The 24,344-nt window shown below is 47.7% G+C and overlaps 3 protein-coding genes across 5 annotated transcripts in view; 1 reads left to right on the top strand and 2 right to left on the bottom strand.

Moving 5' to 3' along the window:
• Positions 1 to 23,821, top strand: part of LOC117189874 (heparan sulfate glucosamine 3-O-sulfotransferase 5-like) — a 109,676-nt gene extending 85,855 nt beyond the window's left edge. Inside the window, exons 2-6 of one of the 3 annotated variants that reach the window (XM_033394951.1) lie at positions 7,367 to 8,334; positions 15,467 to 15,887; positions 21,001 to 21,398; positions 21,794 to 21,987; positions 22,049 to 23,821. In XM_033394951.1, coding sequence (XP_033250842.1) covers positions 8,129 to 8,334; positions 15,467 to 15,887; positions 21,001 to 21,398; positions 21,794 to 21,987; positions 22,049 to 22,137 — 1,308 coding nt within the window. In that variant the 5' untranslated portion in view covers positions 7,367 to 8,128 and the 3' untranslated portion in view covers positions 22,138 to 23,821. Of the gene's footprint in view, positions 1 to 7,366; positions 8,335 to 15,466; positions 15,888 to 15,993; positions 16,467 to 19,364; positions 19,453 to 21,000; positions 21,399 to 21,793; positions 21,988 to 22,048 lie in introns of those variants that run through there. The other 2 variants (XM_033394952.1, XM_033394953.1) reach the window with 2 other exon arrangements.
• Positions 4,282 to 5,516, bottom strand: LOC117189875 (elongation of very long chain fatty acids protein F-like). Its single transcript, XM_033394954.1, has 3 exons — positions 5,421 to 5,516; positions 5,155 to 5,339; positions 4,282 to 5,092 (listed from the first exon to the last, which is right to left on the bottom strand). The coding sequence occupies exons 1-3, from the start codon at positions 5,452 to 5,454 to the stop codon at positions 4,469 to 4,471; spliced, it is 843 nt and encodes a 280-aa protein (XP_033250845.1). The 5' UTR covers positions 5,455 to 5,516; the 3' UTR covers positions 4,282 to 4,468.
• Positions 5,665 to 6,714, bottom strand: LOC117189876 (elongation of very long chain fatty acids protein F-like). Its single transcript, XM_033394955.1, has 3 exons — positions 6,613 to 6,714; positions 6,351 to 6,535; positions 5,665 to 6,290 (listed from the first exon to the last, which is right to left on the bottom strand). The coding sequence occupies exons 1-3, from the start codon at positions 6,656 to 6,658 to the stop codon at positions 5,730 to 5,732; spliced, it is 792 nt and encodes a 263-aa protein (XP_033250846.1). The 5' UTR covers positions 6,659 to 6,714; the 3' UTR covers positions 5,665 to 5,729.
• Positions 23,822 to 24,344: the final 523 nt, after the last annotated feature.

Consider the following 24,344-nt stretch of genomic DNA (forward strand, 5'->3'; position numbering starts at 1 on the left):
CTCGTCCTCATACGACAGGTTAATATCAGTCATGGCATATGTTCTACGGTTTATACATAACATTCAAGCCAAAGGGACAAACTTTCTGGACCACTGAGTGTGCAGGAGCTCGACAACGCTTTAATTCATCTCGTTCGCAGCATTCAACAGGAGGTCTACGCGACAGAGATATTGAGGTTGAAGGGAAACAAGGCACTATCGGGCACACACAAGCTGTGTCAATTATCCCCATTTCTAGATGACCAACAAATTCTACGAGTCAGAGGTCTACTGCGAAATGCAATGCAACTTCCGATAAGCCAGCGACAACCAATGATCATTCCCAATCATCATCATTTTACCGATCTCGTCGTGCGTAATGCCCACCGTCTCGCACTCCACGGCGGCACCGAATTAACGCTGGCCACTATTCGACACAAATTCTGGATAGTCAACGGAAAACAAACTGTCAAACGCATTCTTCGACAATGCGTCCGATGTTTTCGTCACCGACCGAAACCAGCAGCACAATTGATGGCCGATCTTCCCCTACATAGAGTCAATCGCCACCGGAGTGGACTATACAGGCGCGTTCGAAATTCAAGCATCCAGATTCCGTGGAAACACAAACTACAAGGCGTATATCGCAGTTTTCACCCGTTTGGCTACAAAGGCAATTCTTCTTGAAGCGGTCACGGGCTTAACCACCGAACACTTTATCATGGCCCTACAACGTTTCATCGCGCGTCGGGGCTACTGTCAACACATGTATAGCGACTGCGGCACGAACTTCATTGGTGCCGACCGGGCTCTTCAAACCTGGCAAATACATTTGAAACGAGAGCTACCCACAACTGTAATACCTGCTTTAGCGGCCTTTTTGGCATTTTAATCCACCGCATAGTCCTAATTTCGGAGGTCTTTGGGAGGCAAATGTAAAGTCTGTCAAAACACATCTCTATCGAGCCTTTTCAGGATATAAAATGACCTACGAACAACTTGCTACCGTGCTAACACAAATTGAAGCCTGTTTAAATTCCAGGCCATTATGTCCACTAAGCGCGGAGCCGGAGGACCTAGCTGTCCTCACCCCGGCACATTTTCTTATTGGAGATTCATTATTAGCTCCGCCGGATGTAACGACAAGGGATGTTCCACTCACAGTCCAATTTCTGGAAGGACAGAAAATGATCCGGCAATTTTGGAAGCGTTGGAGTTCGGATTGGCTATCACATCTTCAAGCCCGTCCAAAGTGGCGACATGAAACCGACAATCTACAAGTCAGCGATCTAGTAATTGTCAAGGATGATCGACTGCCACCCAACGAGTGGAAACTGGGAAGGATAATAGAAGTTCACCCTGGAGCTGACAGTTTAGTCAGAGTCGCAACTGTTAAAACAGCATCAGTCGTATGCAAACGATCGGTCTCTAAACTATGTCGGCTACCGTTGCCACAGACCTCAGAATAATCCTACCACCGTTGCTAGCTCCATTCGACCATACATGTACCATAACGAACACTTTATTTATTCACAGAGCATTCACATGTGACATCCTTTGGTTTCGAATACTGGTCCCAGTATTGGGGGCGGCATGGACGGTTTTCTAAGGGTTAAACTACAAAGAGAGTGAGAGCACTCTAACTGCGATTGCCCACTCGGAGAACGGCGTCGTTTCATGCTAGGGCGGCGTAACCTCGTCTCCGATCACCATGAAGAGTCTTCGTTTGCGTGTCGACGAAATCACAACGACAATTAACAGTTGCAGCCGGCCGCGCTTAAACCCGTATTACCCATTACATTTTACTCTATACGCGATTAAGATTAAAGTTTAAGTTGATTGAAGTCCAAATGAATAAATCTCGAATTGTCTATATCGTGTAGTACATTATTAAACGCAAAGATTCCCCAGAGCATTTCTGCTCAACATTGAAATCTCGTATCGAGGAATTCACAACACCGCCCTTAATTTTTCCCTTTCAACAAAAGCACAAAGCGTTATTTTTATACCCGATACTCAAAATGAGTATTGGGGTATATTAGATTTGTGGTAAAAGTGGATGTGTGTAACGTCCAGAAGGAATCGTTTCCGACCCCATAAAGTATATATATTCTTGATCAGCATCAATAGCCGAGTTGATTGAGCCCTGTCTGTCTGTCCGTCCGTCCGTCTGTCCGTCCTCTTCAGCGCCTGGTGCTCAAAGACTATAAAAGCTAGAGCAACGTTGTTTTGGATCCAGACTTCTGTGATATGTCACTGCTACAAAAATATTTCAAAACATCGCCCCGCCCACTTCCGCCCCCACAAAAGACGAAAATCTGTGGCATCCACATTTTTAAAGATACGATAAAACCAAAAACGCAGAATCGTAGAGGATGACTATATGTTCTAGAGTGTAAAATCTCAACCAGATCGTATAACTATTATAGCCAGAATCAAGAAAACAATTTCATTCTTTCTCGCTCTGTCTCTCTCTAAAACACACAGGTTTCATGGTCGGTTTTGCCAATTGCAAGATATGAGTTCAAGGATCTCAGAACCTATAAGAGCCAGAGCAACCAAATTTGATATCCACACTTCTGTGATATCGGACCTTGACCGTTTCGTGTCCAAATGTCGCCACACCCCCTTCCGCCCACGCAAAGGACGAAAATCTGTTGCATCCACAATATTGCAGATTCGAGAAAACTAAAAACGCAGAATCATAGATAATGACCATATCTATCAGATTGCTGAATCTGGATCAGATCGGATCATTTTTATACCCAAAAGGAAAAAATCAATTTGCAGTGGCTACGCAGCGCCCGACGTCACGCTCAGACTGATTTTCTGTCTCTCTCGCACGCACTCTTTGTCGTGTCGTTTAATATTAGCGGCGTCTGTCGGAGGAGAGCCATACTGACTAAGTATCAAGTATAACTGTAAAGTTGCGGTGTCCGCAGCAACTCACAACGTTCCCCCTCTTTTCTTTTTCATGCTGCTGCATTTTCTCCGACCTTCTGCGCTTTCTTTTACAGTGTTTTTCCTGTCATGTCCTTGTCTTCAGTGGCCTTTAGTCCTAGGGTCTCTCTGCTGTTTCTGCTGTCTCTGGCATGCGGCATCGTTGCAAGTGTGGATCCAGTGAGAGACTTTTGTTTTTCAATTGCCATTTGCCATATTTGCGGCAATTGTTTTCGTTTTTCCCAGGCAGTAAATGCAGTCGCTTCAAGTGAATCTTGGTTGCCACACAAAGGGTCTTATGTGGGGGGATACACCCCCAACAGATCTGTACGTACGTATGGCACGGAGTTTAGCTACAGTTATGCCGCCTCCATCTTTCGGTGGAGGGAGGAGGATGGCTTGGGATACGATACGATAGAAGCTTGTTATGTGCATTCACTCGTTGCACAAAACACACAGATACAGATACGGATACAGACAGAGACACACTGTTGCAGCTAGCTAGTTTCCTTTCCTTGCCTCCATTTTTTATGCTTATCAAGGGAAGCTTTTTCAACGTGCTAACAAACGAGCAAAAACAACACACATACACCGGGTCATCGGAGGTGGAGAGGGAGCCGTGGAGATGCGTGCAAAGGCAGGAGTATGGCTGATTGCCTCAAGTTGTTTTTCCGGCATCCAGTTTTCCACTCTGTGGATGCTTAAACGGCTTTGCTTTACGGCGCACTCACCGGATAACCGTTCGCATCTTTGCCTTTCACAAAGTTGATGAGCAATGGGGGATATTTTGTGTGTCGTACGAGTATATGTACAAATATCTACAGATACTTTGAGCTTATGCTCGGCAAAGATATTCAGTTCTATAAAGAAATATTCACTTACCAAGAACCCATTGGGGAAGACCGGTAGATACGGAGATCTCAATGGGTATCAGAAAAGAATGGAATGTAGGACATCTCCATGCAATTGTAGAACCCTTTTCTGATTCAGTTTAGATTATTTGCCAAGAATGAGGACGGTAAAACGTCTAGACCCATGGTGTTTCTGCGTCTACATCGATACATTTATTGGATCTCTTCATTGTACTATATGCCAGAAACTACGAGACATTCGAAAACCGCAAGAGAGTGAAACACGTGCGTTTTATTCTCTTTCTAAATGGTAAATATTGTAGCACAACTACGAGACATTCGAAAACCGCAAGAGAGTGAAACACGTGCGTTTTATTCTCTTTCTAAATGGTAAATATTGTAGCACAACTATCTAGTGTCTAGATGGCTTTAACGGGCATAGGAACACGATCCTATTGGATCAGATAATAAGATGTCCTGTAGGTGAGCCTATTCCAAAGAAAATAATGAATACATGTTGGGATAATAGCATATGGCATTTGCCATTAGCATAGTTTTATTTATTCCGCAAAATGTTCGAAAGTCCAGAAATCTATCCATATGGGGTCGTTGCTAGTTGCATGCGCATGGGATTGGCTGATCGATATGCGCATATATTGATGTAATGAACAGGGTATATCGCGGCCATATTGAGCTGGTTACGACAGCTTGTGCTTCTGCATGGACTGGGGCAGGGACTGGGACTGGAACTGGGATTGGGACTCGGGCTGGACAGGAGGAGGCCGGACATACGCCTGGATGTAGAACTTGCCGAACAGATACATGAAGACGATGCCCTGGAACATGTTCAGGTAGATCAGGCTGTGCGGAATGGGGCAGTTGGGCGATAGGAATCGCACGTAGAAGGAGTAACTGAAAAGCAGCACAAACTGGACAAGCTGCGTCAACGTGATGTACTTCTTCCACCAGATGTTGGCCTTCACGCCGGGATACTGCGAGGACAGGAAGTAGTAGAAGTACATGACCGTGTGCACGACCGTGTTGAGCAGACCGACGGAGTTGAAGTGTCCCCCGGTGCCGTAGATTCGGGTCACCACATAGCCCCCGAAGGCCATGAACACGTGGTGGTAGATGTGCAGGAAGGTGACCTGCTTGTAGCTCTTTCGCAGCACAAAGAACACGGTGTCCATCAGATCCACCACCTTGTTCACGAGGTATGCGGTGTGCACCACCCGCTCCAGCTGCCGGTACCTATGGCCGGGCGGGAAGCTCTCCATGCAGCGCAGATTGCAGATTCCCTCGATGAACAGGTAGTAGAAGACCTAAGGCGAAAGGAAAGTACAATCAATCCACTGATCCGCGGCACCTATCAGTCGGTACTCACAATTCCGAAGTAGAGGCCATTGTAGATCACCTGGCCGAGATTATAGATCATCAGCACCCGCCTCAGGTCGTATGGCTTGCGGTTTCTCATGTATATCCTTCCCAGCTTGAGGACAAAGAGCAGATAGGCCGCCAGAATGATGATCATCGGCCATGGCGAACCGGCCAGGAGGATGGGATTTGGGTCTGTGGATTGGTTTTCAAGCGGAGATTAGAGAATCTGGCCCACAAAAGCACTATCGGACTAGCACATAAAGGGTCTCACACCTCCTTGAGGTATATCGAAAATACCGAGCGTCATCGCTAGTGTTGATTGTCGGCCGAACGGCAGCTATTGACTGTTCGAAGTCACTGAAATGTATTCGGACCTGCATTTGTGGAATTAATCGAATCAAATAATGTATTATTCAAATCTATGAACTGCGCTCTCTGTCCTACATTTCAGGGAGAGAGAAGAAAACATAGAGAGAACCTAGAACAGAACTAGCGCTAGAACTAGAGCTGGATCAAGACTTTAAGTTTCAGACTCAACGGGGAAGGGCGAACCCAACAGAACAGGCTGTACTTTATTGGTAATTAATGCTGTTTGCTCTTTGCCCTGATGTAGGTCTGATAGTAGAAGTTCCCGAACATGATCATCATCGAGGTGGAGACCGCCAGCTGGAGGTACTGCAGGCTGAGGGGGAAGTTGCAGCCCGGATTGAGGCACAGCACCAGCGTGGCCTGCACGAACAGAATGGCGAGCTGCAGCATCTGCAGCTTGGTGATGTACTGCTTCCACCACAGCTTGCCCTTGATCTGCGGGTACTGGGCCGCCACATAGTAGTAGGCGTACATCACCACATGGACGAGGGTATTGAGGAAGCCCATCATGCAGAGCTGGCCCCCGGCCCCGAAGAGGTAGAAGACGACGGGCCCACCCAGGACCATCAGAGCGTGGTGGTAGACATGGAGTACGGTGATCTGCTTGTAGCTCTTGCGCAGCACAAAGAACACGGTGTCCGCCAGGTCGAGCAACTTGTTCAGCCAGTACGCGTAGACGACCAGGCGCTCGAAGTGCTTCTCCGGGTGGTCCAGTGGAAGCATTTCCATGCAGCGCAGATCGTACACTCGCCGCACTAAGATGAAGTAGAAACCCTGAGGGCGGGCATGGAGACGGGTTAGATGTGTCTAAGCACTGGCCCTGGACTAACCTACACAGCCGAACATCACGGCGTTCATCAGGATCTGGCAGAGGTTGTACACCAGCATCACTCGCCGTACATTGAACGGCTTCCTCTGGGCCATGAAGTCACGGCCCAGCTTGAGCACAAAGATCAGATATCCCACGACGATCAGCAGAACTGGGAGCGGGCTGCTGAACAGTGTCAGCTTCACCGGATCTGCGGAGTATGGGGGGGCGTATGAGATGAAAGGGCTGCTGCCACTGCCACACTCGACAAAATCCTCGGTTTTTTACCCGCTGGCAATGTCCGGAAAATATCCAAAATTGTGCTGGAGTTCATGGTAGAGCCGTTAACCAAATCGAAACACTATCCAGCTCTATCCACCGAACACTGCTTTTTATACCCCGTACGTCCGAAACTGGAATGGGGCGCCGGAACCGCTACACTAAACTACAGAGAACTTATTAAATATTCCCCCCAAGCCTGTCAACTAGGCCTGAACCGAATCCAACTCTCAGACACAGACACAGAACAGAACAGACATACATTCTCCCGATTTGACTTTCTAATTTGGAAATGGTAATCGCCCATTGGATGGAAGGGAGTAGCAGCCGTAGTCTATCCCTAGGTCAGGTCGGATTCATTTTGGGAATTCAACTAAATTATCGAAGAGACAATTCGACTTTTGAGAGAGCTTCTTGCCGGAAAAAGATCAAAGTATTTTATGACCTCAAGGATTCTCATTTGTTTCTATCTACCTTTACTGTACCTTTTGATATCTTTAGTGTACGTAATCTATACAATCAATGATCAAATATAAGACAATTTGTTTGCCAAAAGGAAGTTTCACTTTCACTCTCCATACGATTTGTTTTTCGCTTCTCCAAGGCCCCTGATCCATGATCCGCAGCGTTTGAAAGAAAAATCCCCTAATTTGTTGAACCAAATCGATCGTAATTAGAATTTTATGCAAATCAAATTGATTTCGCTACCTCGTACTACCTTGACTTTTGTAATCAATTTCTCCTGTATCTCTCTCTTGTTTAGCTTTGCAGTTGACTTGAAGCTCGTGGAATACGCTTTTTTTTTGGAGAACAGACAATGGCGTCCAGCAACAAAAGCAACAAAAGATACAAAAGCACAGCCGGGAGAAACTTCGGCTGCAGCTGCCTTAGAAGCAGAAACACAAAAGTGGGCGAAGAAGTTGCCAGAACCGACGCCGGATCGAACCAAGGACAACAGCAACAACAACAAATCTAATTACGGAACAACGATAAGGTCAAACATGGATGTTGTCCAAGGGATGTTAAAGTTGATGATGGTGGTGATGGGCCCGCTCCCCTTTGTGCGTCCTGACGGAAATGAGGCCTTATGTGTCGCCCAGTCAATGCCCGCTTCGGTGACCGAGTGAGCGAATAACAGGCGAAACTCCGATTACAAATTCTCCGGCAATCTGGAATATAATTAAAGAGCAAAACAAGCCAGAACACGAGCTAGCGAGAGAGTCCGAGAGGAAAACAGTCCAAGTAGGGCGATAGCCAAAGAGTCGTAGCGGCGGGTGGGCCATAAATCCATGCCCGCATCCTTGCTGCATGCTGCTTGTCAGCTGCAATTGAGTGGAGCGCCGGCACTGGCCAATTAGTTGCTGCAGTTACAGCCAAGAGCGGCTATCATTTGGGTTCCATTGAACGTACTCCCGGTACACCGCTGCCTCACTGATGACTGCGGCCAAAAGACGTGCGGGCAGCAGCAGCAACGAGCAGCAATCCCTTCAGCAGCAGCAGCAGCCACAGCATCTGCCACGGCAAGATGGGCATCAGCAGGGGCAGGGCCACCACGAGTACCAGCAGTTGCTGCACCATCCCCACCACCATCAGCACTACGGCGTCGGGGGTGGCAACCACCCACAGCAATACCACCAGAGACAGCATCCGCAGCAGCACCAGCAGCAGCAGCAGCAGAGCTCGCATCCACAGCATCCTCATCAGAACACGAATCCTCACCTGTGACATCCTGTGAGTACGAGTAGAGCCAACAAATCATTTAGGGTCTCCCTTTTGGGGCGGAGGCGTGGGCTGGGGTTCGATTCAGTTTTTTCCGATAAGGAGTGGAAAACACAAAGAACATCAAAAAAAGGTCAAACTGTCCCCCTCCCTTGGGGTATTGCGGTGTGGCGGAAAGGGGGCAGAGTGTACAGCGTGTCACGTCTGGATGGTTTAATAAAATTTACATTTTAAGAGCGCCAAATGAAAATTGGGGGCTCAACATTTGCTCGATTCGATGTTCATGCTTCCGACGCTTTCCCAAGGAAAAATGAATCAGAATACATGTAGGAAACGAAGGAAAGAGAGAGACACGAAGCGGTCGTGTTTTGGTGGTGTCGTCGGGATAGAGCAGTAATCGGCTCTGAGAGAGCCGATAGCAAGAGAGAGAGATAGTCAGTTGTCAGTTCAGCCACGCATCAGACGTACACGCATATAATTAGTCACAAACATACTTGTAAAGCTTGGAGCTGTTATAATTTTAAGTCCAACATACTTATCAAATAAATGTTACCCGTTGCCATCAAGCAACTTAAACTACTACAAATTGGGGGCTCGTCCGAAAATAAGCCCAAGACAACAACATTTGCAAGTGAGATTTGTGCGTGTATTTGGAAATTTTGGCGAACACGAGACTGGTGACATAAGAGATCGGTCGCGGTGCGAAATTGAATTGCAGTCTGGCCTATAAGTGCGAGAGAGACACTTGTCGAAGAAGGCGCATTAGTGTGAGCAGACATTCAAGAGAGCTGGAGCGACAAAACGACGGCAGACGGCAGCAAACACAGCAAGAATCAAAACCTTCGTTGTTGTTGTTGTGCATTGCGTCTGAGAGGCTTGAGCTACAAGGAGACAAGCGGCACAGAGACGACAATCTGAGCGCGTTCGTTCCAAAGAGAGCAGAAGCGACAAAACGACGGCAGACGGCAGCAAACACAGCAAGAATCAAAACCTTCGTTGTTGTTGTTGTGCATTGCGTCTGAGAGGCTAGAGCTACAAGGAGACAAGCGGCACAGAGACGACAATCTGAGTGCGTTCGTTCCAAAGGAAGCAGAAGCGACAAAACGACGGCAGCAAACAGCAAGAATCAAAGAACATTGATTGTTGTTGTGTTGCACTGCGTCGGACGGAGACTACAACTACAAGAAGAGACAAGCAGCAAGGAGACGACCATTTTGTAACAGCAGAAGCAGCGACGATTCGGGAAGCGACAACGAGTTAACGGCGAACAGCGAGAGCAAGGCAAGGCAACAAAGAGAGGACGGCAACAGCGACATCGACAGGCAAGCGAGATCTGGATGTGGTGGTGTGTGTGCGTCAAATTTGGAGTCTGGAAAGTTCTGCGCAGAAGAGAGAGTTAACAAGGGTAAACCCATAGTAAGGTGAGCGTTAGCAGAGAAGCGATCGTTAACAGTGACGACTTTAAAGGCGTTTTCGGAGTCGATGTTAACTGGAAAATTGTTAACAGGCCAGCAATAATAAGGTTGTTTAAGTTGATTTAATTACATTTTCTTAGATATAAGCTAATATCAATAATTTTGTATTTAAATCGTCACGATGCAAGTTGAAGAGATAATGACACTGAGAGTCGCACATTTGCGAGAGAAGTTAAGAGAGCTTGCGTTGCAGACGACGGGACGAAAGCGCGATTTGCAAGATAGACTATTAATACATCACGGCTTTCCAGTTGAGGATGAAGAAGAGTCAGAGAATGAGTCCGTAGTAACAGCAGTGGATGATACCGTAGCAGTTCAACCAGGTACGCGACAGGCAGAGTATAAATCTTGGTTTACGCTAAAAGACGTGGAAGGTAGTGTGTCACAATTTTCTGGTTCTAATAACCCCGACATCAATCAATGGATAGAGGAATTAGAAGAATGCGCAGCTACTGTTCAATGGAGTCAATTACAATTATTCATTTATGCCAAGCAGTTGTTAGTTGGTGCAGCAAAATCTTTCGTTCGTAGTTTTCGTGATATTCGTAACTGGAATTCGTTGAAGGCAACTCTGTTGGATGAGTTTAGTGTTAAACTGTCGTCCGTAGAAGTACATAGAATGTTGCAAAAGCGCCAGCAGAAAAAAGGAGAGTCGTTGCATGAGTTTTTGTATGCGTTAATGGAGATAGCCAAGCCAATTAAACTAGATGATGAGAGTTTAATCGAATATTTTGTGGATGGTATACCAGACCCTAGGGCAAGTAAGGCAATGCTGTACCAAGCTAGAAACTTAAAGGAGCTTAAATTTCAGATCGATGTTTACCAGAAAGCTAGAGGCGGATCCAAGTCGATGAGTAAGAATTGGCCGCTGAGTAATAAAAGTGAGAGTTCGGTGAAAGGGTCGATGGCAGAGAATTTTAGGAAATGTTTTAAGTGTGCTGACAAATCGCATTTGAGGAAAGATAGTCCCAAAAATGATTTTTGTTGTTTCAAATGTGGCCAACCAGGACACCGTGCTGCAAACTGTAATGTCAAGGTCGAAACCAGACAAGAAAAGAGATCGAATACGAACATTAATCGAGATAAGGAAGTCGTTGATAAGCCGTCAGGTATTTTCACTCCATCAGGTTTGGAATTAAAGGATATTAAGTACGCGAATTTGGTATTCCAAGGTTTGATTGATACTGGAGCAGATTTGTGTTTAATTCGCAGGAGGGTATTTTTGAAATTTGGAAATCTTGAACTGATCAGCCAGGAGAAATGTTTAACAGGTATTGGAGATAGTCAAGTTGTTACTTTTGGTAGCTTTTCGATACCAGTGAAAATCGATGAGATTGAAATGGAGGTAGAATTTCATGTCATTCCAGACGAGGATATTGGTTTTGAAGCCATTTTAGGAAGGACTATTCTGGATCATGTGGACATGCAAGTTTCTAAGACAGGAACAAGATTTGTTCGTAGAGTTTGTGGCGAGGATAAAGATAAGAAACTTGATCAGGTAGCATCGTCCTCATGCGTGGAATTGTTTAATGAATATAAAGGCATTTGCATGTCAAGTATTGACGAAGTTGAGAAGGAGTTTTCAATTGATGTTGGTCATCTCAGTGAAGCACATGCTAGAGAGGTTAGGGGTATGGTAGGAAAGTACCAACCTCAGAGAAATGTAGATGCGCCGATAAAAATGAAAATTGTGTTAGTGGATGAGATACCAGTTTTCCAGCATCCGAGACGATTACCGTTGTGTGAACAGGAAATCGTGGACAAGCAAGTGAAAGAGTGGCTGGCTCAGAAGATTATAAAGCCAAGTACATCGGAGTATGCATCACCAGTAGTGTTGGTACCCAAAAAGAACGGTAGCAAGAGACTATGCTGTGATTACCGAAAGCTGAATGAGAAAATAGTTCGCGATAACTTTCCAATGTCACATATGGATACAGTGTTGGAGAAACTGCAGGGTGCAAAGAATTTCACCACGTTGGATTTAACGAATGGTTTTTTCCATGTGCCTGTAGAAGTCGAGTTTCAAAAATATACGTCTTTTGTGACTCAGAATGGTCAGTTCGAATTTTTATATGTACCATTTGGAATTTCAAATTCTCCAGCGGTGTTTACCAGATTTATAATGGCTGTGTTGAGAGATTTGGTAAAGAATAATGAAGCAGCAGTCTATATGGATGACGTTATTATTTGTAGTCAAGATATAGAAGAGGGTTTGTTAAAGTTGAGAAAAGTACTGAAGATAGCGGAAATGAATGGGCTACGTATAAATTGGAGAAAGTGTCAGCTGATACGACCAAAGGTTAATTTTCTGGGGTATATAATAGAAAAGAATACGATAAGACCAAGTGATGAGAAGACGAGGGCAGTCGAAAAGTTCCCAGTGCCAGTTGATAAAAAAGTAATGCAGCGTTTCATAGGATTGACTTCTTATTTCCGAAAGTTTATTGAGGGTTATGCTGTTATTGCAAAACCATTGACAGATCTGCTGCGGAAGGATGTTAAATTTGAATTTAAGGAGAAACATCAGGTTGCGTTTGAACAACTAAAGGTAGCATTGATTAGTAGACCTGTTTTAGAAATGTACAGCCCGAAGTTGGAGACAGAAATCCATACTGATGCATCAAAACGGGGGTATAGAGCCGTGTTACTGCAAAAGAGTTTGGAAGCCAGCCAATTCCATCCAGTTCAATATATGAGCCGTAGGACTAAGCCATGTGAAGAGAAATATCCTGCTTATGACCTTGAGGTTCTGGCAATTATCGAAGCTTTAGCTAAATGGCGTGTATACGTTTTGGGTATAAAGTTCAAAATTGTCACAGATTGTAATGCATTTACAATGACGATCAAAAAGAAAGACGTTCCTTTGAGAGTAGCACGTTGGGCCATCTACCTACAAGATTTTAATTATGTTATAGAACATCGCTCAGGAACGAAGATGAGGCACGTTGACGCGTTGAGTCGTGTATCTTGTTTTATGGTGACCGAAAGTATAGCTCATCGTTTGAAAGAAGCTCAGCTAACCGACGATTGGGTTAAGGCCGTTAAAAGTATTGTGGAGGATAAGGAATATGAGGATTATTATATTCAGAATCAGATTTTGTTTAAGGATCCGGATAAGCAGCTCATCGTAGTACCAGCTCAGTTGGAAAATGAAATTATATCAATAGCACATAAGCAAGGACATTTTTCAGTTAAAAAGACACAAGATATCATTGAAAAGTCGTATTATATTCCGAAGTTAAAAGACAAAGTATGGCGCGTAATAAATAGTTGTGTCGAGTGTATCATTGTCAATGAAAAGACAGGAAAACGTGAGGGTTATTTGCAACCAATAGATAAGGGTGATAGGCCGTTACAAACGTATCACATTGATCACGTTGGACCAATGGAAATGACTAAAAAACAGTACAATTATATACTGGTTGTCGTTGATGGATTTTCTAACTTTGTTTGGTTATATTTTACACGTAGTACAGGCGTTGAAGAGGTCGTTAAGTGTTTGGAAATTCAGGGGACTAGTTTTGGTAATCCGAACAGAATAGTGACGGAAAGGGGTGCAGCGTTTATGTCCAATTTGTTTTGTGAATATTGTGAGAGAGAGAAAATACAGCATTTAATGATTGCCACAGGCGTTCCACGTGGGAATGGTCAAGTCGAAAGGATGCACAAGATAGTGGTGCCTATGTTGTCGAAATTGTGTCAGGGTAATTCCGGTAGTTGGTATAAGCATCTAGGAAAAGTACAGCAAATGATCAACAGTGTTGAGCCGCGAAGTACCAAGGTAACACCTTTCAAGATATTGACTGGGCTAGACATGCGTATAGGAATGGATCCAAAAATAAAAGAAATATTGGAAGAATCACTTATCGAAGAGTTGAACAAGGACCGCGAAAAAATTAGAAAGGAAGTAGTTGAAAACATTGCACGGTTACAGCAGGAAAACAAGAAGAGTTTTGACTTAAAAAGGAAACTAGATAGACAGTATGAGGTTAATGAGCTAGTAGCTATCAAGCGTACTCAGTATGGTACTGGATTAAAGCTAAAAGGAAAGTATCTAGGGCCGTATAAGGTAAAGGGTAAAGAATCATGGAAGGTACGAAGTCGAGAAGATTGGGGATACTGAGGGTCCCTATAAGACCTCTACAGTTTCAGAATATATGAAACCTTGCCAAGACCCATCCGAGGCGAATGGTCCGTCAGGACAGCCGAATGTAGGAAACGAAGGAAAGAGAGAGACACGAAGCGGTCGTGTTTTCGTCGTGTCGTCGGGATAGAGCAGTAATCAGCTCTGAGAGAGCCGGTAGCAAGAGAGAGAGATAGTCAGTTGTCAGTTCAGCCACGCATCAGACGTACACGCATATAATTAGTCACAAACATACTTGTAAAACTTGGAGCTGTTATAATTTTAAGTCCAACATACTTATCAAATAAATGTTACTCGTTGCCATCAAGCAACTTAAACTACTACATACATATTATAAATATTTGACCCAACAGGGAGGGAACGAAAAGAAGACCAAATGCCCAGCAAAAGAGGGACAAATGGAGCGCCGGAAGAGCGCTTAACGCATAGGAGAAAGGCAAAAAGAAAGCAGTCTTTTGCCAGTTTTGTCAGGATTAGTGGGACATCTGGCGTTGCCGGCGTTGCCTTTAAAGCTCAACGCTTAAGCTTAAAGCCCGCCACAGCCCCACAAAGCGTGTGACAGCAGTGGCATCAGCTGCAGCAGAAAGGGACGGGGAGGGGGGCAGCTGCGTTTATGCAGATCGCAGTCAAGTGGCAGGCGGCCCAAGCCCTATGGGGCGTGAAACGAGGCCAGTCGCAGTCCCGATGACTGCTGCCACTGTCGCCCCACTTTCTGCTGCTACTGGGAAAAAACAACAGGGCATGAAGAAATGGCGGACTTAAAGCATGTCGACAAGACGCCGGGAGGAAAAAACTGCTGGCAGAGAGTGTGGAGAGGAGAGCTGTGGAAGAAGTCAGTTGGTCGCTCTGAGGTTGCAGTGTGCGCCACAAACGGTGCCGTCGAGTGAAGTGACTCGAATCGACTCGACTCCTTGCGGGCCTGTGGCACAGTGTGTCGTTACTTTTAACGAGGTGTCGCATGCGAAACTCGAACAAGTGGTGATAGAGGGGCGTGTGGTGGGGTCCTGCCTGTTGCCATACACTGCCTAGCCTTTCCTTTCCATGCCCTTTCCCTCCACCAGCCCTGCACACCTCTTGTCTATGAAAATGCACTTAGCTGCAGACTGACGGCACCAGCAGCCCCAGCAGCAATAGCAGCAGCTCCTTCTGTCACCTGCTAATGCCCGTGCACCCTGCATTCTGGCTCTCTTGCACCGGCTGCACCTAGTGCTCCTGCTGCGTGGCCTCTCGCCTACTCCTTCTGCTGGCTCCTTCCGCCTGATGCGTCGGCAGTATGCTGCTCATAATAATGCTGCCAGTGTTTGTTGCGGGCTAAGCGGAAACGTTTATAATGGAATTCGCTTAAGCGCTGCCGGACGTGGACGAGGACGAGAACGTGAATTGGGCTGGGGCTGAGGACGAGTGCCAGAACACGGCAAAGTGTCGTCTTGCTAATTTCGCAACGCCCGAGGGGTAAGGGACAGGTAGAGAGAGACGGATGGGTTTCGGAAAACTAAATCAAAAATCACTTTCGTTTCGCTTACAGATGGCTACCGAAATCGGCGATGCGACCGGCGGGACCTGATGCCTCGCACACGGACTGCATCCTGGTGGTGGGCGTCTCCCGTCCAAAGCTGGCCGTCGTGTTCCTCACGGTCATGCTGATCTCGCTGTTCCTAACCTTCCACGTGCTCTACGACAGTGCCGTGTACAACTTCCAAGCCGCTCAGGCAGTGCACGAAAGGCATCGCCTCTCGCTGGCAGCCTCCGCCTCCGCATCAGCCCTGTCCGGATCTTCAGCTGCAAGTGGTTCCTCTTCATCCTCGTCCTTCTCCTCCTTCTCATCGTCATCCAATCATTTGCCTGCTTTTGTGAAGCCAGTGCCCAACGCGAATCAGCTTAGCCATCCCATGGTCTTTCCCTCCAGTCGGGTGCACTTTCCCAAAACGAGTCGGCGTCTGCCGCAGGTGAGTACCAAATCTCTTGCCTCTGTGTGTCTCTTACTAATTTCTGCCAATGGCATTTGTATGCTCATGTACATTTCATTCGATTTCCGCTTCCGGATGGACCCAGGCCCTCATAATTGGCGTGCGAAAGTGCTCTTAATTTTATTAAATTTTATAAGCCTGGGACTTAACTAAAGCTAGACAGGGAGCTGTATTGAGTTGGAGAGACCGGCAGGAAGTTCCGGGTCTCTGCGGGACGGCCGCAAAGCATTGCTTCGCAGGGACCATGGTTCCTCCTAGCCACTCTCGTTCCTACGGCGCTCGCACCTACGCAGCTCCTTCATGGCGCCGGCTGCAAAGTTGCTCCAGGCCGACCATACCATGGGGTCTTCCACAATCTTCTCGATCAGGTTGTTCGGCGTGAGCTGCCCGCCGGCGGCTCGCCACAACTCCTCCCTAATAAGTGAGAAGCGCCCGCATTGAAAAATGATGTGCTCAGCGTCTTCAGTGGCGTCGCCGCACCACGAGCAGTTCGGCGAGTTCTCGTGGCCGAACCTCCAAAGGTAATGGCTGAAGCAGCCGTGTCCGCTCAGAAGCTGTGTGGAATGGAAATTGACCACACCGTGTCGCCTGCCGATCCAATATCGGACATCCGGAATCAGGCGGTGTGTCCACCGTCCTTTATCAGAGCCGTCCCAGCGGCTTTGCCATGCTCTGAGGCTTCCTTCACGGGCCTGCTTGCGCGCGTCTCTCCTTGCCGCGCCGGCCCGGATGGCCTCGGCCACGGCCCTCCCCTCAAGCACCAGAAGGTCAATTGGAAGGACACCCGCCAGGACTAGGGCAGCGTCGTCGGATATGGTCCGAAAGCCGCAGCAGATCCGGAGCGCGCAGAGGCGATGAGTGGCTTTTACGCCCCTAGCGTAGCTGGCAACTTTAATTCCATCCGCCCATACGTCTGCTGCATAGGTCATGGCTGAGCGGACTACACTGGTCAGCAGAATCCTCCTCTCCTGCTTCGGGCCACGGGTGTTCAGCAGTATTCGGAACAGCGCCCGACTCGTGTTTGCCGCTTTCTCCTGGACGTAGCTTAGGTGTTCACGGAAACTGAGCCTGGTGTCGATCATCACGCCCAGATACCGAATGGCTCGTTTCGACGATAGTCTCTGGTCGCCAACCCTGATGTGAGCGGTCTCCACAGTCGAACGGGTGCTCACCAATACTGCCTCGGTTTTATGAGCGGCTATCTCTAGTCCCGCAGAGCGGAGCCAGTCTGCAATCAGCTGGATTGCGGTGTCACAATTTGCTTCGACGACGTCCAGGTGCTTGGCCACCACCGTCAGGGCGACATCATCTGCGTAGCAGGTTAGCTGACATCCGCCTGGAAGAGCTAATCTCATGACTCCATCGTAGGCAATGTTCCATAATAGGGGACCCATCACTGATCCTTGGGGAACTCCTGCCGTTATGCCGTGAGTCTGCGCGCCGGCCTCCGTATTATACTCCAGCAGTCTTCCCGCGAAGTAGCTCCTTACGATTGCCTGAAGGTATTGGGGTACACCGCGCCGGTTAAGTGAGTCCAGGATGCACTCCCACTTCACCGTATTGAAGGCGTTCCTGATGTCTAGGGTGACAATCAGGCAGTATTCCTTCTTGCCGCCCTTCCATCGAGTTCCCTCCACTGCCTTGGAGGCTATGTCAACTACCCTGCCTATGGCGTCCACCGTTGACCTCCCACTCCTGAAGCCGTATTGGTTTGGTGAAAGTCCCCCAGCATCCTCGACGGCGTTGTCTAGTCTTCTACGGATTATCTGTTCCAGAGTCTTCCCCAGCGAGTCGATTAAACAAATCGGTCGAAACGAGGAGGGATCGTCCGGCGGCTTTCCTGGCTTTGGCAAGAGCACCAGGTGTTGCAACTTCCACTGCGGCGGAAATAGTCCTTCCCGCAGGCACTGCGTGAATGCCTTAGCAAACTCGTGCGGGTTGTATGCCATCGCCAGTTTTACCGCACGGTTGGGGATTCCATCAGGGCCTGGAGCCTTCTTGGCCTTTAAGCTTTGGGCCAGGGCGACGATTTCGTCCTCCGTGACCGGTTCGACCGAGTATGCAGGCTGGTGTGCGACGGCACTGCTGGCAAGACCGTGAGCCCCGGATGGGAACAATGCCTCAACAATCGTCCGCAACTGGTCTGGGTCAGACGGCGACCCCGCGTTGCTGCCATGAATTCGCTTCATTACCGTCTTGTAGGCACGTCCCCACGGATCCTTCTCGGCTGAGTCGCAAAGCTGCAGGAAGCACTCCCTCTTGCTCTCCTTGATGGCGTTCTTTAGGGCTTTTCTAGCTCCGCAGTACTCCGCCTGTAGCCTTGGCCAGCTAGTGCCACTCCTTCTGCGAGCCCGTTGATATCGCCTTCTAGCTGACAGGCAAGTGCGTCTGGCCTCCTGGATCTCGTCATTCCACCAATAGGTCGGCGATTGCTTACCCTTGAATGGCCTCTTGCGACTCATACTGGCATCGCATGCGAGCAGTAGGGACTCCAGAAGCTGGTTGACCATCTGTTGAGCTGAGCCTCCGACCTCCATATTCCTCAGCGCCTCCAAGAACCTTGGAATCCGCATTGATTCGGGATTGTAGGCTGCTCTCCGGTTTGTCTGCGTTGCCCTGGTCAGTCTGCAACCACCTTCTCCGCCTATCGAGAACACCACTGCCTCGTGGTCGCTGGCCGTATAGTGGTTCCCCAGGCGCCAGGTGGACAGAGGGGAAAGGCTGCTAGAGGCGAATGTAAGGTCGATGACTGACCCAGAGCCACCCCTATTGAAGGTATTCGCGGTCCCCTGGTTCAGCAATGCTACGTCCAACGCAGCGAAGGCCTCAAGCAGTACGTGTCCCTTGTATATGGCGTCCGAGCTGCTGCTTCTGGAGATGTCACTGCCCCACTCCTGGGCCCAAGCATTGAAGTCGCCAGCAATCACATTTGGTTTGTGGTGCCTGGCGTCGTCGGCCAATTCGTCCATCGCCGCAGCGAAGCTATGACGGCTCAAGCTTGGGGGGAGATAGCAGCTGTAAATCCATAAGTTCCCCAGTTTTGCCCTGACGAAATGTCGGAACTCAGCGCACACTGAGGGCCGCAGAGGAGGCTTACCACAAGCCCATATTGCTGCTTTTCCTGAGGAGCTTTGGACCCAGAATCCATCCTCAGGGGAAATGTATGGTTCGCTAATTATTGCAACGTCCGATCTCATTTCACGCACCGACTGAGAGAGCAGATCTGTGGCAGCCTCGCAATGGTTTAGGTTTATTTGGTAAAACCTAACCATGTCCAGCGTTTTGACTTGCCTTCTCTTTGGGTGCCATGGGGCACCTGTGGCTACCAGCTACGTGTGAGTGCGTGCGAAAGTGCGGGACGAGGGCTTTGCTGGAGATGCTGTATCTGCATCCGCGCATCCAGAAGGCCGGCGGCGAGGTGCACGTCTTCGATCGGGGCGAGAACTATCTGAAGGGCCTGGAGTGGTATCGCAAGAAGATGCCGCACTCTTTCCGAGGACAGATAACCATCGAGAAGAGTCCCAGCTACTTTGTCTCGCCAGAGGTGAGTGCCCTCCCATTCTCTGGGGTTCCTCTTTCGAAGCGGAGTCCCTTTGATCTCTAATTGCCAATTAGGTGTGTGTTGCATTGGATCCGGGCCTAACAGTCGTCCAACCGTAATTATTAATTAACTGCCTGCCAGCGCTGTCGCTTTACACTCACCTTTTCCTGGTGCTCCCTCACCGCCCCGATGGATGTGTCTGTCCGTCCATCCATCTATCAAATTAAAATGAAACGCTCGACCATGTCCCAGCCAATTTCCGTGCCCATGTCGGGGCCCCAGTGCGGAAATTCATTTGGCAAACGGCTTCGTCTCTTTGGCCAACTTTTATTATAGTTTTTGTTGTCACAGAGTGTCACAAAATTGGGTTTGTCTGATGCAATTTCGCTACGAGCCGGAAGTTGCATGTGTCACTTGCAGAGAGCACTCCAACGGTGGTAATGGAAAGTGGGGGGACAGGGCCCGGGCAGGGCAATATTTTATCCCGAGTTCCGTTTCAATTTTCCTTTTTACTGCCGTGCGCGTCCGTCGGTTGATGCACCATTTCAATTTTTTATGCAGCAGCAACAGGTTGCACGTGGCAAGTGCTAAAGAGTACGGTGCGTTGGATAAATCTTCATTAATGCTGTTATTAATATTGACTGAGAGCGGATGCATTTACATCTGCATCTGGGGCCCGTCAGCTAATGCTCTTTTGAAAACTCCCTTGAAAACTCTGCGGAATATATCAAATTATCCTCCGTCGTCCCACTCCATAAATAATATATTTCTCCGGGGCGTGCTTTAGCCTCAGCCAGAACCTGCCAGAACTTCCTCCCCAGGAGCAGCAGGGCACGCATTGCCATATGACATTTTCCGTGCGCTTTTCGTTTGTGGGTCGCTCCAAATGCATTTTCCCCACATTAAAGTTTAAAGGGAATACAAAATTCCCACCAGAGAAATCTGTAAATGGTTCATCAGCGTGAATTATTCTGAAAGAACGACAGCAAGTTCGGAACTTGTTGCACGGCCCGTGCTGGTGGCAGTGGGTTTTTATTGAAATTGATTAAGTTTATTTACTCGGCTCGTTTCGCCCATTTGGGAGGCTATTTATACTCAACGTTCATCGTGGCAGATTCAAGGACTTCAAGGGAGGGTGACGGCCTGCTCCTGGGGCTGGGCCATGCCGCCTTGCCTGCCCGCCTTTTATTGTACGGCAATATTTTCCGGCTTAATTAAATTGTTCACAGTACACTGGTTGCGAAAGTGCAGCAGCAGGGGGGCGCCCAGGACGGCAGCTTGCTACACTATGCAGCATATTAAAGGCCTTCTAGTACTCGTACTACACTGCAAACGTTGAAAAAAGCCTGAGAAGAGCTTCATTTAGATTGCGACTTTTAAATTGTGAAAATAGTTGGGCAAGAGATAGACCGAAGGACAGGCAGAGTATATGCCCTGATTGGGCCAGAGGCAGAACCTACCGCTCTGCTTAGGAAAAAAGCCGCTCTGTTTTAATTAGTTCCCTCTATTGAGCATTGCCTCTAAATTCATTATGTTAAATTTCCATTGCAGGTGCCGGAACGAGTGCGGGCCATGAACGCGAGCATCAAGCTGCTGCTGATTGTCCGCGAGCCAGTGACCAGGGCCATCTCGGACTACACCCAGCTCCGCAGCCATGCGGCCACTGCCATCCTGCCGCTGGCCGAGCGGGAGAGCTCAGGCAGTGGCGCCTCCGCGGCAGCCGCCCAGCCTCCCAAGATGCCATCACAGTCGCTGCTGTATGCTAAGCTGCAGGCGGCCCATGGCTATGACAATGCCCTGGTCGGTGGCAGTGGGGCGGGCGCCAAGGAGACAAAGGCAAAGTTAAGCGTTGCCGGCAGGCGTCCGGCAGGAGCTGGAGTTGGAGCTGGCGGAACGACAACCACGACAACACCATCGCCGATGGCAAGTGCCGCCCAACTGGCAGCCAAGTAAGTGAAGTGAACCCAGTCTCAGGCTCAGACGCAGTCCCTCACCCAGTCCCATCTTCGCACCATTCTCGGGGCTGCTTGGCATGCAAATGAAATGCAAACTGCAAATGAAAGTTGCCCAAAATGCGACGACTCTTGTCCTTGGCTCACTCCATCCCTGTCGCTCTGCAGTGGAAAGTTGCTTCTTGCGGCCTCACTTTTTGGCGGAGATAAAGAGACAGGGGCAGGGGCAGGGGCTGGGGTGGGGCAGGACTCTGTTTAACTGGGGAAAATGGAGTGTAGACCGAGGCATGACTGCTCATTTGCAGCTGTTGGCGATTCAATTTGCTCAATTTCTCTTTTGGTTTGCCTGAGAGAAAAATTTAAATCACACCCCCTTTCCCACCACTTTTCAGGTCCTTTGAGGAGCTGGCCATATTTCCCAATGGCACCGTTATCGAGGCTTATCGACCGCTCAGCATATCAATGTACCATGTCCATCTGCACCGCTGGCTGGAGGTCTTTCCGCGCGAACAGCTGCTGGTGGTCAACGGGGATCGCCTCATCGAGGACCCGGTCTCCCAGCTGAGGCGCATCGAGGTGTTCTTGGGTGAGTAGTCCTCACATATGTATTCCCTGGGATTCTTTTTGAATGCTTTTATCTTACCCAGGCATTGAGCATCGTGTGAAGAGCGAGCACTTCTACTTTAACGAGACCAAGGGATTCTACTGCCTGCGCTACGACAATGGAGATCGCTGACTGCGCGAGACCAAGGGCCGAAAGCATCCGCATGTGGACCCGGCGTTGGTCTCCAGGCTGCGTAGATTCTTTGCCGAATACAACCAACGCTTCTACGAGCTGGTGGGCGAGGATCTCGGCTGGCCCGAGGAGTAGGCGCTGAAGAATTCATAACTGAGAAACATGGACTGAGGGACTCCACCTTTGAGTGCAGTGCGAAGTGCATCATCACCATCCCATCCGATCCCAGCAAATAAATCTGCCAGCCAGCGGTCAATCCTTTGGACCTCTGGTGCAGCAATTTTAATTACCGGGGAGCAGAAGAGGCAGCGGCATCAGAAAAAAAAGAAGGCAAAGTTTACCCGTTGTATATTTTGCGGAGTTTCGCGAAACATTTCTGCCTGGCCGGGTCCGCACTTGCGGAGCCTAGCATGCAGCCATCAAGCGACCCAGCCACCCAGCCACACACCCATCCAAGTGCCCTGACAGTTTAATTATGCGCGCGTATTGAAAAATTGCATTCCCATTTCCCGCCCTGCCTCCCCATCGGCCCCACGCATGCAAATTTGCCTTCGCACTAGAGAAAGGAAATGAGAAAAAGAACAAGAAGGGAAAAAACACTGGAAATATAGTGTACTGTACGCATTTCGATGTGCAGCAGGCCATGAAAATGTGAATGATGCAACTACTCGTATATAGTCCCTCAGAATCACATATCTGAAGCCCATATACACAGCGTCTATATAGCGAAATAAAAGCAATATCTACATACTATACATGATGTTCGAAGGTTACACGTTTTGTACGTCTGTTTATGTGTGGATGTGTGCCAGCACCTCTCTCTCTGCCACATGCGAGTGTTTGTGTGTACGAGTGTCTGAGAGCATAAAAATTAATTAAGCAACTGAATGTGATTTTATAGCATATAAGCATAGACAAATTGAAAATGATTGCAACCGAAAGAGAACGAGAAAGAGAGAGAGAGAGAGAGGGTGAGGCAATTAGAGAGATGAGGTGAGACAGTCAGACAGTGGAGGTAGGAAGGCCCCACTTTGAGGAAATTAAAAATGTATTTAGACTAACAGTCGGCTGAATTAAAAGTGTGCATATGGAAACAACCACAAACCTAAACATATCATCTATATATCTATGTATATAGAGTACAGTACTATATACATATAGTATGCTCGACAGGTAGACATATACATAATGCCATTTCTACGTCATGATACATATCGGTAGCTAAAGCAACCATGAAATCGAAACATATCAGCTGCAATCGTCAGCGCAAATATACACAACAAATATACATATATACAGATATATTATTATATACATACATACATTGTATCTTAGCCTGTAAGTTGAGCATCAATTTTATTGTAAATTATTTAGATTTTGACCTAGTTCTTAGCGTGCGATGTGTCATTGGAATCATCTTAGACAAACTTTTAGCAGAATAAATACATACCTATGCCCTTATCCTAGATTAATGATGCACTGCCTAAACCAAAAACCAAAGGAAAAAAGTATAGAGATATCTTTACAGATGAGTAAGCTGCACCCACATAGTGCGTAAGTTTATTACAGATAGTTTTTTAATGCATTTTTAGCCAGATTATTTTGTATTCCTAACGAGCGAACTCTGCCTATAGATAATCCTATAATATACACATGTAGTAGTTTAAGTTGCTTGATGGCAACGAGTAACATTTATTTGATAAGTATGTTGGACTTAAAATTATAACAGCTCCAAGTTTTACAAGTATGTTTGTGACTAATTATATGCGTGTACGTCTGATGCGTGGCTGAACTGACAACTGACTATCTCTCTCTCTTGCTACCGGCTCTCTCAGAGCTGATTACTGCTCTATCCCGACGACACGACGAAAACACGACCGCTTCGTGTCTCTCTCTTTCCTTCGTTTCCTACATTCGGCTGTCCTGACGGACCATTCGCCTCGGATGGGTCTAGCCAAGGTTTCATATATTCTGAAACTGTAGAGGTCTTATAGGGACCCTCAGTATCCCCAATCTTCTCGACTTCGTACCTTCCATGATTCTTTACCCTTTACCTTATACGGCCCTAGATACTTTCCTTTTAGCTTTAATCCAGTACCATACTGAGTACGCTTGATAGCTACTAGCTCATTAACCTCATACTGTCTATCTAGTTTCCTTTTTAAGTCAAAACTCTTCTTGTTTTCCTGCTGTAACCGTGCAATGTT

Source organism: Drosophila miranda, assembly GCF_003369915.1.
Source record: "Drosophila miranda strain MSH22 chromosome Y unlocalized genomic scaffold, D.miranda_PacBio2.1 Contig_Y1_pilon, whole genome shotgun sequence".
NCBI classification, from domain to species: Eukaryota; Metazoa; Arthropoda; class Insecta; order Diptera; family Drosophilidae; genus Drosophila; species Drosophila miranda.